Below are 15,279 nucleotides of genomic sequence, written 5' to 3' on the forward strand. Positions count from 1 at the left end.
TCTATTCCTTTAATTATAAATGCCAACATTCCATTTGCTTTCTTTATTAGCTGCTGTACATGCATCCTACTTTTCTGTGACTCATGAACGAGGACACCTAGACCTTTTTGCACCAGAGCACCCTGAAGTCTCTTCCCATTTAGATAATAAGTCACCTTCCCATTTTTCCGACCTAAATGCATGACCTCATGTTTATCCACGTTAAACTCCTTCTGCCACATTTTGGCCATTCTCCTAATTTATCTATATCTATTTGTAAGGTTTTTATTTCCTCATTGCAACTTACTATCCTGCCTATTTTTGTGTTTTCTGCAAATTTGGCTATAGAGCCTTCTATCCTAGTATCCAAATCATTAATATAGATTGTAAATAGCTGGGACCCAAGAACCGAACCCTGTGGCACTCCATTAGTTCTTGCCATCCCCAGGACCTTGCCATCCTTTTGCCATCCCCAGATAAATCCCTGGGACCTGATGAAATGTATCCCAGGACACAGTGGGAGGCTAGGGAGGGAATCGTGGGTCCCCTAGCAGAGATATTTGAATCATCGAAAGTCACAGGTGAGGTGCCTGAAGATTGGAGGGTGGCAAATGTGCCTTTGTTTAAAAAGAGCTGCAGGGAAAAGCCTGGGAACTATAGGTCCAAGTGAGCCTCACATAAGTTGTTTGACAGTATTTTGAGAATCTACAGGCATTTAGAGACGGAAGGACTGATCAGGAACAGTCAACATGACTTTGTTCGTGGAAAATCATGTCTTATAAATTTGATTGCGTTTTTTGAAGGGGTAACCAAGAAGGTAGATGAGGGCAGTGCCATTGATGTTGTCTACATAGACTTTAGCAAGGCCTTTGGGAAGTCACCGCATGGTAGGTTGTTGCATAAGGTTAAAACTCACAGGATTCAGGGTGAGGCAGCTAAATGAATACAAAATTGGCTAGATGACAGAAGCCAGGGGTGGTTGTAGTGGGTTGTTTTTCAAACTGGAGGCCTGTGACCATCGGTGTGCCTCAAGGATCGGTGCTGGGTCCGTTGTTATTTGTCATTTCTGTAAATGATTTGGATGAGAATATAGGTGGCATAGTGGACAATGAAGAAGGTTATCTCGGATTGCAGTGGGAACTTGATCAATTGGGTCAGTGGGCTGATGAATGACAGATGGAGTTTAATTTGGATAAATGCGAGGTGATGCATTTGTATAGATTGAACCAGGGCAGGACTTACTCAGTTAATGGGAGGGCTTTGGGGCTTTACTGGGCAAAGAGATCTAGGGATATGTTCATAGCTCCTTGAAAATAGAAGCACAGATAGACAGAGTAGTGAAGAAAGCATTTGCCATACTTGGTTTCATTGGTCAGAACATTGAATACAGGAGTTGGGACGTCTTGTTGAAGTTCTACAAGACACTAGTAAGACAACTGTTGGAATACTGTGTACAGTTCTGGTCACCTTATTGTTGAAAGGATACTATTAAACTAGAAAGAGTGCAGAAGAGATTTTTACTTGGATGCTACCAAGACTCAATAGTTTGAGTTATAAGGAGAGGCTGGATAGACTGGAACTTTTTTCTCTGGAGCGTAGAAGGCTGAGGGGATGATCTTATAGAGGCCTCTAAAATAATGAGGGGCATAGATCAGCTAGCAGCTGGAGTACTGTGTGCAGTTTTGGGCGCCGTACTTACACAAGGATATTTTAGCCTTGGAGGGAGTGCAGAGGAGGTTTACTAGGCTGATACCAGAGTTGAGGGGGTTGAGCTATGAGGAGAGGCTGAATAGATTAGGCTTGTACTCATTAGAGTTTAGAAGAATGAGGGGAGATCTCATTGAGACGTATAAGATGATGAATGGGATGGATAGGATAGAGGTGGAGAGACTCTTCCCGCTCAGAAAGGATAGTAGGACTAGGGGGCATAGCCTCAAGATAAAGGGGGGGCGGTTTAGAACAGAGTTGAGGAGGAACTTCTTCACTCAAAGGGTGGTGAATCTCTGGAATTCTCTGCCCGTTGAAGTGGTGGAGGCTGCCTTGCTAAATATTTTTAAGACGCGGGTTGATGGGTTTTTGATGAGAGAGGGGATTAAGGGTTATGGGGAGAGGGCGGGAATGTGGAACTGAGCCACGACAGATCAGCCATGATCTTATTGAATGGCGGGGCAGGCTCGAAGGGCTAGTTGGCCTACTCCTGCTCCTATTTCTTATGTTCTTATATTCTTATTTTTTCCCAATGCTTGGGGAGTTTAAAACTAGAGGGCATAGATTTAAGGTGAGAAGGGAAAGATACAAAAGAGTCCAAAGGGGCAATTTTTCAAAGGGTGGTGAGTGGAAAGTAGTAGTAGAGGCGGGTACAATTTTGTCTTTTAAAAAATGTTTAAACAGTTACATGGGTAAGATGGGTATAGAGGACTATGGGCCAATTGCAGGCAATTGGGACTAGCTTAGAGGTTTAAAAAAAGGGCAGCTTGGACAAGTTAGGCCAAAGGGCCTGTTTCCATTCTGTAAACCTCCATGACTCTATGACTCTATCCAGAAAAAAAAACTCATTTATCCTGACCCTGATGGTAGATGGGCCAAACATTCTCACTCTGCTTTAAAAACTAGAATCAAAACATACATTGCTGGAAATACTCTACAGATAATGCAGCATCTGTGAAAAGAAACAGAGTTAACATTTCAGCTTGAGATGATCTTTCATTAGAAACTAATTTAGATGTTGGGGCCTCTTCATTTTGTCACCAATAATGTACCCCCTTCAGCCACCCCTTACCTTTTCCACTTCCCCATTTTGACTGCTGCGCACTTGCACCAAATTGTCCCGGTCTCATGCTCAATCCTTGTTCTATTTTCTCAGAGTTGGTCCCCCTACAGTCAATTTCCAAGTTGTGGTCAGTCCCCAAGTCACAGTGTTGCAGACTGAGCACATAATCAATCCTGGAGCATGGAATCACAGTCAGAGCCAATCCCCAAACACCTTTTCCCCAATCTCCTCTCTCATCCTTCTGCCTGTGCCCCACTCTCTGTCCTGACCATGTGCTCATTGCAGCACTCCATGATCGCTGCCCTTGAAGGTCTTCCTCTTCTGATCTGCTGTCAAACACATCTGAGGCTAAACATCCCACATTTGTGTTGTCAGTTTGAAAGCCTCCGAGGATGAAGAATGTTATTCCCACACTAGAAACCTCTGTCAAACATTTACCAGGGGAACTGAGACAACAGCTGCAATAAGTGAGGTTTTATTCGGATTGGACAATGACAAATTTAAAACCCCACTTGATCTGCTGCTCAAAGTTGCCTCAGTTTCTTCAGTCAGTATCCCAAGCTTCAGGAAAGTCTGACCAAGGGTCATCTTGACTCAACGTTGGTTCTATTTCTCTCTCCACAGATGCTGAGAGACCTGCTGAGTTTCTCCAGCATTTTATGTTTTTGTTTCAGGAAACTCATGCTACTCCAGAAATATTTGGATTGGCTGAGAGACATTAATCAGAGAGCTTGCCCATTTCGTTCGTTTTCTCCTCTTCCTCTTTCACAGCTGCTTCTATTCCTGCAGGGACTGAAAACCAAATGAGGGATGGTGAGTGAAATAACAAAGTTCATTCAGATGGTAAACTCTTCTGACTTTTGATGGGTCATTACTGAGTATGAGAAGGTGAGATCTAATTATCTGAGAAGTGCAGTATCTGACAATTTTTATGGATTTCCTATTGTTGAGTTTGTGTGTGTTGAGAGGTGATTATTATCCTATGGACTGTATATGGTCAGTTGTGTGTGTGTATCTGTGTGTGTGTGTGTTGGAAGCTGGTTATTATCCTGTGGACTGTGAATGGTCAGTTGTGTGTGCGTGTATGTAGGAGCCTTTATTATCCTATGGATTGTGAATGGTCAGTTGTGTGTGTTGTGGTCTGGCTGTTTCCTGTCTATTTTGCCTCTGAACCTTTCCCCTCGTGAGCGTGCACTCTCTGGGACCGGAAGTGGGTATCTTCAGAATGTGAAATCACAATGGCTGACCAGTGAACGGGCAGTCGGTGTGAATCCCACACTGGGATAGGCTGGGTTCTGCTGGGGAGGGTGGGGCCGAGAAAAGGGAGGGTATGGGTTGGTGCTTCTAATGGGCCCCCTCAGGTGGACAGTTCCTGTAGAGCTGTCTGAGGGAGCTGCTGATCTGGAAAACATTAATCTCAATGGAGAAACACTGCAGCACATTCAAACACAAACCTAAGTCCCTAGGCACATTTTGAAAATTTTATTTCAGCCCTGATATACTATCCTGCCCTCGATTGACAGTGAAACTAAAACATAAAAGCTGCTTGGCAAATTGGTCCATCTGCCAACTGTAAAATATTGTGAGAGTGTGATGACAATGGGACACATGTGCAATGACTTCTGGGTCAGGTGCTTGCCTGAACAATGTAAAGACCTGGGCTTGAAGTACTTTTGAAGTTGGTCATTGTTGTAATCTAGGAAGTGTAGCATTCAGCGTATGCACCCCAAGAGCCCTCAGACAGCAATAGGATAATGACCTAAAGATCGTCTCTTGAGTGGTGTTGTTTGAGGGATCATCAGGATTCCTGTAGAGACTGATAACTTTTAAAAGATATTTCACTTCCCAAGACATGGTTCTTGCTTCTTCGCCAGTGGGTTTGCAGGTGTGGAGGGAAATAGTAAGAGCTCTCAGATGGCCTTCCATCCAAGCTCCTTTCCACCACAATCTCTCTGCAATTGTAAGCTTGACAGATGAGGCCTTTAAGTGGCTAATTATTAACCACTTCAGGGCTTCTTCCCGCCCAGCCTCAATTTTCAGGATGGTGCAGGAGTTTCAGATGGAGGAGAGGGATGGGGGTGGGGTTGCCTGGAAACAGTTTCAAGCCAAGAGCAGCAAGGTGGGGGTGTCTCCATCAACTGCCCCACCTTAACATTGAACACTCCCCCCAGCCCCCACTGGCCTATCCACTAATACACACATCTCCCTGAGCCTCCTCTCCCCACTTAAGACATTCAAAATCCACCTGGCCCTGAAATCCCGAGGCTTGGATTCTGGACACCAACATGTTTGAGACTGAAGGTGTTGCTGGAGATGCCTTCTCCTGTCACTGAACTGCTTGTCCACAATTCTCAACTAGATGTGCTCCGTCATCTGCTGATCCCAGCATCTTCATCAACTGGTTTGATGATAATCATGGAATGAGGGCTGTGCTGGGCTGTAAGATTGTGGTGGAATGCAGTCCTGCTGCTGCCGGCGGCTCACTGCAACTCATGGAAACCCAGTTTTGGGATCTGTCCTTGGTCTGCTTCTCCAATGATGATTTGCATGGTGAAGTACTCATTCATCAGTTGGGAGGGAAGTGGTAGTTTTCTTAAACTTGTTTGTCCTGAAGTCATGAGACTCCATGGAGTCAATATTGAGGACTTCCCCACATGCAAGTGGGACGGGACATTCCCAGAGTTGATGAGGGAGGAGTCCGGGATGTTTCCAGATTGATGCAATTCAGTGAGTATTAGTGCAACTTGACCAGTCTATGGGGCAGTTCTCCTCATTTGGGTTCTTATCCTTAGACCTTGGTAAGACAGACTTTTTCACTGGGTTGAGATCTTATTCTGACATTGCCAGGATTCTCCAGATCTATCTGATTTTCCTCTTATATTGTATGTCATAGTGATTGTTTATCATTGTTTGCTGGGGCAGTTCAGAGTCAACTGTGTTGTGTGAGACTGGAGTGACATGTAGAGCAGACCAGGAAGTTGTAGCAGGTTCCCTTCCCTGAAGGACAATATCTGTTTTTTTTTGGACAATCTGAAAGTTTTCATGTTTTTATTTTGAGTTTATTTCACAAATTCTAACAGTTGTTAAATTCAGTTCCACAAAGTGGAGTGGTGGAGGTGAATAATATGGATGTTTTTAAGGGGAAACTAAAGCACATGAGGAAGAAAGAAAGGAATGATATGCTGACAGAGTGAGGTGAAGATAGGTGAGGAGAGGCTTGTGTGAAAAATCAATACCAGATCAACTGTGCCAAATGGCTCGTTTCTGCACTGTAACTCTGGATGTAACTTTCCAAGTTGGATTTGAACTCTCTATCTCTGGATTGTTAGTTCAACTCTCAGTTAATCAACTCCATACCTGGAAACACATGAATTTTAATGCCTCCTTTAAAGGACTCACCCTTTCCTAAAAGCCTTGAATTGTTTTGCCCAGTGCTGGATCTGATAGCTGAATTTAGGATGTGCAGTCTGAGTGAGTGCAGTGCATCTAATTTTCCAGGATAAACTAGAACCCTTCAATCTTCAAACTTTTTAACCAGTGTGTTTTCTATAAATAATTTGGGAAAACAAGGGGACAAATTTCAGACCCTCCATTGAATTAACGTTTCTTCTGAGGGATGTTTTTAAATTAAAAAATTCTGGAAAGGTAACATTGGTCTTTGTCAGTGTGACTCAGTCTCATACTGAATTGATAGTTCATTTTACACTGTTCGATTCTTGTCCATTGCCCTCACTGTGACTAGGAAATGGAATCTAGATGGAGGAAAAAAAGTAGCCACCTATTCTGTTACTGATCATTATTCAGTGTCCATGTTGGAACAGAGGGTGTGTGACAGTCAATTGAGGAAAAAGAAAGGGTTTGCATATGATCTTCACACAGGGGAATAAGACTGACACCCGCTGTGCAACATTTTTTAACTGAGGAGTCAGCTCCTTAAACAAAAGAGGAGGGAGTTGGAGGAAATCATGTTTCCTTTTCCTGTCTTACAGAAGGATTTCACATACTACACCAGAGAATACAGAGAGGATAGGTACCACGGATAGATTCTGAAAATCACCCAAAGAATAGGTGAGGTGTTTAACAAATCATTCACATGATCATCAAATCTCAGTGAACACAAATACCTTCACACAGAGGAGATATGTGTGAAATATGTGACAAATCTTTTGCACGTTCATCGAACCTCCTTGTGCACAAATATATTCAGAAACTTGAAATGTATTCTCATGCAAAGTGTGCATTAAATCGTTCATACAGCTATGGACCCATGTGCACATCTACAGATTCACACAGGTGAGAAAACTATTCACGTATGAGGTGTGCAACAAATCAGTCCTGTGGTTGACAAACCTCCATGAACACAAATGCACTCACATGAGCTGAAGAGATTAAGTGTGAGGTTTGTGAAAAGTTTGCAGCTACACCAGACACAGGAGAGAAAAACTTCAATTGTGAGTTTAGCGATAAAGCTTTCACAAGGTCTTCAATCCTCCTGGTACACCAGAAGATTCACAAGTGTCACATTTATGAAATGGCTTTCTCCCAAATATATCTTTGAGGCACCAGAGGGTTCTCACAAGTGTGAGCTGTGCAATTAATTTAGTTTGAAGATAGCCCAGAGCAAGCTACCTTATCATGGGCAGAGGTTAGGAAAGCCCTGTTTTAAATTTATTTGGGTATTTTCTGATAGGGAATTTAGTTCCAGTTTGGATCTCATATGGGTTGCAGCTCACTGAGCAAAGTTAGCCAAAATAAATGATTATTAGTTAAATAGACTTGCACTGTAAGTGGAGTAAAGCACCAACTTTGTCATTCACCACTTGGAACCAGGTGTGGCTTAATCTGTTGAACAGACGAATGTGATGAAGAGAAGCTGGGAACTAGCTCAAAGGGGCCTATCTATTGTGGGCCTTATAGTGTCTTATAGCAAAAATAAGTACCAGCAGATTCGTTTGGAAATATGGGAAAATTAACCAGAACAAAAAACTGAGACTTTCACAATCGAGAAGGGAAATAAAAATTATACCTCTGAGGAGAATCTAACTCACAACCATCTTCTGAAGAACTGGTGTTTCCTCCAGAAGTGAATGATTTTAAGATGTCTTGTAGGATAATTCTGGAGGCAGTGGCAAATAAACTGAGGACAACCTGAGGCTCGAGTGGCCTACTCCTGTTCCCTGTTTGTAAGTACATATGCTCATTTGACATTGTGTCATCAGTAACCTACTCTATACCCAAAGTGAGGTGGCACAGTCAGTAATGTGGATGGGAGTGGAAAGTTGCAAAGGGACATTAATAAATTAACTGAAAGATTTGATAAGATAAAATGTGAATTTATTGTGCTTTATAAATCTATACAGAAATTTGATAAAACAGCAAACTACAACAAAATATTCAGCTTACTCCAAACTTTGAATCAACCAACATAAAAAAGCATTTCAAAATAATTCAATATTTTTTAGCCATAGAAATGTCTCTGTCCCTGAACCATCATTCTAAGGAATCACAGATCCCACCATTTCTCATAAATTCGAAGTCAAATTATTACTAATCATCATCCAATAACCTCATCTCCATGTTTTGAAATCCCGCAAGAGCCCCCATTTTTGTTATGGTCCCAGTTAATGTTATAACTGGATGGGAAGCTCCCAGAATGGAATCCTGGCTCAAAAGACTTACTTTATTTGAAAACAAGCATGGTGAAACAGGGTCATGGGACTGCAAATTAGTTTTAACAGGAAAAAAATTATTAAACATAAAAAATTGAGTATAATAAAATACTCCTTTAGCAATCACACACTGGTTTTAAGATTAATATGGATGACAAAGTATATTTGAAGCTATAATGGTCTAGTTAACATAACAAGTTAGTGTGTCGATGGATTTTTCCCGAGATGATGGTCATATGGGAGTTTCCAAACTCCACTCCTAAAATACGCTTTAAAACCTTCTCTTGTAGTAATGCTATCACTTAACAGTTTGTCCAATGACACGTTTCCACAAAACATCCACTCCACTTTCAAGTGTGTCAATTCCAGCATTTTTACCAACCACTTCAGGAATCCTTTGCCTTGACTATGTTCCACTGTTGCATAAATTCTATTATCCAAACAATACTTCCCAATTACCCAGACAGTAGTAAGACATCCCAGACATTAGGATTACTTTTGAAATCTTTCTCTATCATTCTCACCAATAACTTTTTAGTTCTGAGTTAAAATAAACAGTGCCCTGTTCTTCTCCCCATTTTATTCCTTGAACTTCATTGTGTGGAAACTTTTCTTTATTTCTCTAGTTTCCTTAACTAGCTGCTTTTTAGATTTCCAACAAAGGTTCTCTAAACCATTATTCCATTGTATAGTTCTTATAGCAAAGTGGTGCGAGATGTTCTCTTTAACTGCCTATCACCAACTCTCTCTGGCATCCAGCTAAAACTGAAAAACAAAAAAATTCCCACCACCCCACTCTCTCTAGTTGCTTGGCAGTTATATTTATTCTTAATGCTGTGGCTCTCTCAACACAAAAGAATCCAGCTGGAACTGAAACTAACCCCCACACGTACAAGCACCATTGTACAGCATGAAATTTGGGTCCCTTCCCAGATACAAAAACATTAAATTAATCTGACCTAAAACTAGACCTTACTACTAATGTTTACTGATACAAATATAAATCCCTTTAAACTTTTTTTGGTTTCTGAACAAACACAAGTGGAGGCAGCTGCTGATTTTTATGGACAACTGCCTCAGTGAGATGTGCAAACCCCAAACTGGCCAATTTTTGATCCACGGAAAATGGGAAATGCTGTGATAAGGGGTGCGACTTCCGGATTCAACCCCTTTCTGCCGTTTTCCTCACAATGTACAGGCTCTCTATTGTGGCAAAAATCCAGACCCAAAAGAAGAGAAGAATAGCCATCATGATAAAACTGGAAGGTGGAGAATGAGGTAGAGGTGGCAGTGTTGGAGGGACAGACTTAATTCCTTCTGTGTCTCCCCTGTCCCTGTAACATGACTTTGCCTGTGTAAGCGATGTGTCCAGCAGCAGATGTCTCTGCATTGAGCTGCTGCTGGCCCAAAGTTGCAGATGCCACAGTCTGAGACAGAATCTGCCTCATTTCATTCAAAGTTTCATTGCTTCTTTGCAGAAGCTGGCAAAGAACCTCATTCTGCTGCTGAAGAATCTCATTGTTTCTTTGTAGATGCTGCTGAAGAATCTCATTGTTTCTTTGCAGACTGTGGCGAACATCCCTATTAAATTGAGTCAAAGTTTGCTGAAGTAAGTTAGAAGTGGCCTGATAACTTTCCATAGTTTGAACTTGTTCTTGATGTAAGCATGCAAGAGGTTTCAGATCATCTTCACTTACTTCACCAGCATCATGGGCCTGATTTTGTCCATGTGGAAATGGCGGAGGTTCTGTTCCCAAAGCTGCAGGTTCTGGGTGCCCTCCCTTCACCACAGTCGCCAGAACATCATAGGCCTTTCTCATGCAGGCTACAGTGTTTAACTTTAACTCATCAACATTATCCTCCAAATCAGACATCTTATCCTCCTGACACTCCTCTCCATCCTCCACTGCAGCTACTATGCCATATTGCTGTAAGGTTTTCAGCTCCATCCCTTCCTCATCAGCCCTTTCAGGAATCTCGGATGACGCTGCCAACTTTCCTCCATCACGGTCTGATGCGTCCATGGACAGCTGTGTATCTGTCAGAGGAAGAAAACCACCATTATTATTTTTTGTCATATAACTCTCCTCCTGATAATTTAAACATTCAGCTGCTGACATCACCTTCGCTCAGCCCCATATCTGATCCACCATTGGTTATCGTGGGATTGCAGAGGCCAAACAGCTTCCTCGTGAACTCATCCTGTTCAGTCAGCTCCTTGATGTACAGAACCTGCCCTCCAGTCAATGAGCACTCCTGTGTGTTATGGGCCAGCTTTACCTAAAGGAAGAAATGAAAAAGAAATCATTGTAAATACTTTGCTATGCTGTCTCATCACACGTTTTCTGGGTGCTGGAGACAGCTTTAAGCCTACACCCAGGGGGACCTCTGATTAGAGATCAATCTCATGACAAAGTCAGGAACATCTCCAAGACAACTGCATTTTATAAACTCATAAAATTATTTTAAAAATTGATTTTTCTGTATTTTCAATTGGAAACCTTTGATTTGATTTGAAGTTAAAATATTAACATATATATATTAATATTCAGATATTGCCCTCTTGTCCATTGTAGGGCAACTTGTACATAAGCAGGAGCTTCTATACATATTGATGTCTTCTTCCTGTGATATTTGGTGATCTGGTCAAAGGTTAAATTGTCCTTTTGAAACAACTGGACCAATGCTGGGAGAGGTTAGAGACAGACACTGCTGGGACAGACAGTGCTTTGGAAGGACAGCTGCCCTGTGTGAGCATTGGAGAATAACCAACATAGACAACTTTCAATACAAGGGAAGCAGATGATCCACAGTGTGAACGTGCCTATGTCTGTGGAGATCCGATATCTCTGCAAATAATTTGTTGCATACCTCACATATGAATGGTTTGTCACCAGTGTTTGCAGGGGGCTGATTAGTCTGAGAATGATTTGTTACATAGTATATATGGGTTCTCTTCTGTCTGGATACATTCCTGTGCGCAGAGGGAAGGTGACTTGGAATGATTTGTCATATACCATACATGTGAAGCCAATAGAAGAAGCAATGAGTCCAAGAATACTTTGTCACATACCTTGCGTGGTAAGGGTTTCTCCCCTGTGTGAACATGTTGATGTTTACGGAGGGTCGATGAGTTTGAGAATGATTTGTCACACATCTCACACGTGAATGGTTTCTCTCCTGTGTGAGTGCGTCGGTGTGCGTGGAGGTGTGATAACTGCGAGAACGATTTGTCACACACCTCGCATGGGAAGGGTTTCTCTCCTGTGTGAATGCGTCGGTGACTGTGGAGGTGTGATAACTGCGAGAATGATTTGTCACACACCTCGCATGGGAAGGGCTTTTCCCCCGTGTGAATACGTTGGTGACTCTGGAGACTTGATAACTGCGAGAATGATTTGTCACACAACTCGCATGAAAAGGGTTTCTTTCCAGTGTGAATGCGTTGATGACTGTGCAGGCTCGACAACTGTGAGAATGATTTGCCACAAAACTCACACGAGAAGGGTTTCTCCCCTGTGTGAATGCGTCGGTGACTGTGGAGGCCCGAAGACATCGAAAATGATTTATCACACAACTCGCATGTAAATGGTTTCTCCCCTGTGTGAATGCGTTGGTGTCTGCAGAGGTCAGATGAGCCTGAGAATGATTTGTCACACACATCACACTTAAATGGTTTCTCCCCTGTGTGAATCATGTGGTGCCTGAGGAGCGTTGTCGACATCACAAAACGTTTATCGCAAATATCACACTTAAATCTTTTCCCTTCCATGTGACTGCTTTTGTGCTGTGGTTGTAACAAATGGACTTTAGAAAATCTTCTGAACCTTTGGAGCCCCGTCACAGCCCCTCACCTGTAGGAATGTGTCAACGGTTCATGAATCATTGAAGCTCTCACCACACTTGGAGCCCACTCACTTCTTCCCAGCTTCCCCCCGTCCAATCAGCAACAGCCAAACTTTTGAAAAGTTGGTTCTAATGGATGGTTCCACACCACTGACCAGTTTTCAGATCTGACGATATATCAAAGTGCCCTGACCTGACTGATTTCCATAAGTTGGTTTCACATCTAATCTTCTCTGTGTTGAGCAATGCTGTGAGGGGACAATATGTCTTCCCACTTTGTGCAGTTCTTCCTTGGATGATGATCACGATCTATTTGTGGCGTCTATCCTCTTTGTATTCTCTGGTGTAGTGTACTACAATCCTTCTGTAAAACAGGGAAAAAAAAATAACCTCCTCCTACTCCTTCGCTAAAGAAAGCGACTCCTCCTTGGAAGCTATTCCATAGAGAATGCCATTCCTGTGTGGGGGGAAATCAGGCAAGTCCTTTCTTTTTCCTCACTTGACTGTTGCACACCTTATATTTCCAGCAGGGACACTGGATAGAAACCAAGAGCAGACAATGCTTTTCTCTGCCCAGACCCCTGTCTTCCTGGGCGCTGGGGGGGCAATGGAAAAAACAGTCAGGTGGAGTGTAAAACAGGCTATCAATTCACTGAGAGCTTTGTGTTGTACTGGCCAAAGACCAGTTTTATCCTTAGACGTGTTTCATATAAAAGCAGTCAAGAGAAATGTTAATTCAGTGGAAATTTAAAATTTTTCCCCTTGCTTTCTAAAGTTATTTGAAGGAAACACACTGGGTAGGAAGGGCTGGAAGCTAAGGAAAATATTGTTTTAATGGTAGCTGATTGAAGGGTTCTGGTTTATAAGAACATATGAACTAGGAATAGGCCATTTGGCTCTTCAAACCTGCAGCATCATTCAGTAAGACCATGGCTGATCTTTTTGTGGACTCAGCTCCACTTACCCACCCAGTTACCATAACCCTTAATTACTGTTCAAAAATCTATCTCTGGCTTTAAAACATTCAACAAAGTAACCTCAACTGCTTCACTGGGCAGGAAATTTCATAGATTCACAATCCTTTGGGCAAATAAGTTCCTCTTCAACTCAGTCCTATATTGCTAGTTTAAGGCTATGCCCCCTAATTCTGGTATCTGGGGAAATCAGATAAACTGCACTAACTTCACATCCCAAATTCAGCTGTCAGACACAGATCTGGGCAAAACTATCAAATCCAAGCCCAGGCTTTTGGAAAAGGCTGAGGCTTTCAGGTAAAATCTTTAAAGAAGGCATTCAATAAATGCCCCTCCCAGATAATTACACCTCATCTCATAGTCAGTAATGAGCCAACAACAAAACTCAGGCTATAGATCAGAAGGGAAATTCTTCCAATAAACACACTCAATTTCCAATCAAACAGCTCAGCACAAAGCACCGAGTAAACAGGTCTCACAGCTGGATCTTCTCACACAGCATAAGGGGCATTTCTGCACCTAATTCCCCCCAGGAATCCCAGGACTGCCGGAACATTCGTGTGGATATTATGCAATGTAATTATTATAAATTCTACTCCTTCACTGACCATCTCCTGACTTGGTTTTCAGCCCCTACAGGAAGTGAAGTAGCTGTGAAAGAGGAAGAGGAGAGAATGGGCAAAGTGCGTGGGCTCTCTGATTGACGTCTCTCGCAGCCAATCCAAATATTTCAGGACTAACATGAGTTTCCTGAAGCTTTGCCTTTTTTAAGGTCAAACTGAATGAACAAACTCAAGTTATATCAGGACCAAGTAAAAGGGGTAGCTCCCCAAATGGAAGGGGAACAGCCCGAACAAAATCAAAGTACAAAGGAAACTTGAAAACATCAAATTAAAATGTATCTAAAGCTTGGGAAAATGGTGAATGGAGGTGACTTTGAGCAGCAGGTCAGCTGGGGATTTAAACTTGTTATTGTCTCATTGAATAAATCCTCATTTATTGCAGCTGCTGTCTCAGTTCCCCTGGTAAATGTTTGACCGAGATTTCTAGTGTGAGAATAGCATTTGTTTATTCTCAAAGGCTTTTAAACTGACAACATCAGTGTAGGATGTGTCTGACAGCAGATCAGAAAATACCCGCTACATCCAAGGTAGTGGTGGGATCAGCACATGCACAGGAGACAGGGACACAGGAGAGGGAGGGAGAGAGTGGTCTGGAGAGGAAGATTGACCCACTGATCAGGGAGTCTTTATTCCTTACAGAATGACTTCGTGATTCAGTGCTGGGGCTCATTGTGTGAATAGATGCCCCATGGTTTGATATCTTGTAACTGCACCCTATCCAGGGGCTGCCTGTTAGGGAGGTTCATCTTCCCTCAGCTCCAATTTCTCAGACATATTCAGTCCTTCTAGTTATTTGCCTGGGATGTCCCAGCCCATTCACCTCTTCTAGGATGTCCCTGTCCATTTTCCTCTCCCAGGATGTCACCATTCCAGGCAGTTAGTGCCTGAACACCCAAAAATCCTGTGTGTAATTTGAAGAGCCACCTCAAATAGGCACCATTGGCTTAATCTCCCAGTTTCATTATTTCCATCTACGGCCATGGTCAGTTCTGTGGTTGGTTCCAGCTGTGCCCGAATGATAGTTAATAAACCAGTGTTAAATGTCACATTAGTTCAATTTACACTTTTAATCTAACTTTCATTTAAAATTCCTGATATGGTCAATTTCAACCAGATTACGCTGACAAATCTGACACAGACTAATGTAAATTCTCGATCATAACCTGTGAACTTGTGGTTGTTGCATATTTGTCGAACAGTTTCACTAAGGGAAACATTTTTTAAAATGTGTTGTCTAATTGAAGCTTTTTTTAAGGTAGTGCATTGTGATCTGATTGACTTCATGATCAATGCAGCATTGTAAACATCTACAGGATAATTTCTTCACTCACTTTACAACATATTTGTGTTTCAATTAATGGGTTTGTATAGGGAGCCCAGAGTCTGAGAAATTATTCATGGAATTGTTCATGGAAGAA

At 42.3% G+C, this 15,279-nt stretch overlaps 2 protein-coding genes across 2 annotated transcripts in view; both read right to left on the reverse strand.

Annotated features, from left to right (window-relative positions):
• LOC145348018 (uncharacterized) overlaps positions 1–15,279 on the reverse strand; it is a 649,120-nt gene that overhangs the window by 393,297 nt on the left and 240,544 nt on the right. The window lies entirely within an intron of this gene.
• On the reverse strand, positions 8,099–12,800 carry LOC145347996 (uncharacterized). Its single transcript, XM_080196074.1, has 3 exons — positions 11,492–12,800; positions 10,542–10,698; positions 8,099–10,456 (listed from the first exon to the last, which is right to left on the reverse strand). Exons 1-3 carry the CDS (start codon positions 12,188–12,190, stop codon positions 9,726–9,728), a joined length of 1,587 nt encoding a protein of 528 aa, XP_080052200.1. The 5' UTR covers positions 12,191–12,800; the 3' UTR covers positions 8,099–9,725.

This window comes from Carcharhinus amblyrhynchos, chromosome 9, assembly GCF_965287045.1.
Source record: "Carcharhinus amblyrhynchos chromosome 9, sCarAmb.v2.hapA, whole genome shotgun sequence".
NCBI lineage: Eukaryota > Metazoa > Chordata > Chondrichthyes > Carcharhiniformes > Carcharhinidae > Carcharhinus > Carcharhinus amblyrhynchos.

What these genes read in the sequence shown, in the direction of transcription:
- LOC145347996 (XM_080196074.1), bottom strand. Translation starts at nt 12,190, where the DNA reads ATGGAAGGGAAAAGATTTAAGTGTGATATTTGCGATAAACGTTTTGTG. An exon ending in AGAAACCCTTACCACGCAAG is followed by an intron (nt 10,699 to 11,491) that starts GTATGTGACAAA and finishes TTCTTCCTTTAG; the next exon opens with GTAAAGCTGGCCCATAACAC. An exon ending in AGATATGGGGCTGAGCGAAG is followed by an intron (nt 10,457 to 10,541) that starts GTGATGTCAGCA and finishes TTCCTCTGACAG; the next exon opens with ATACACAGCTGTCCATGGAC.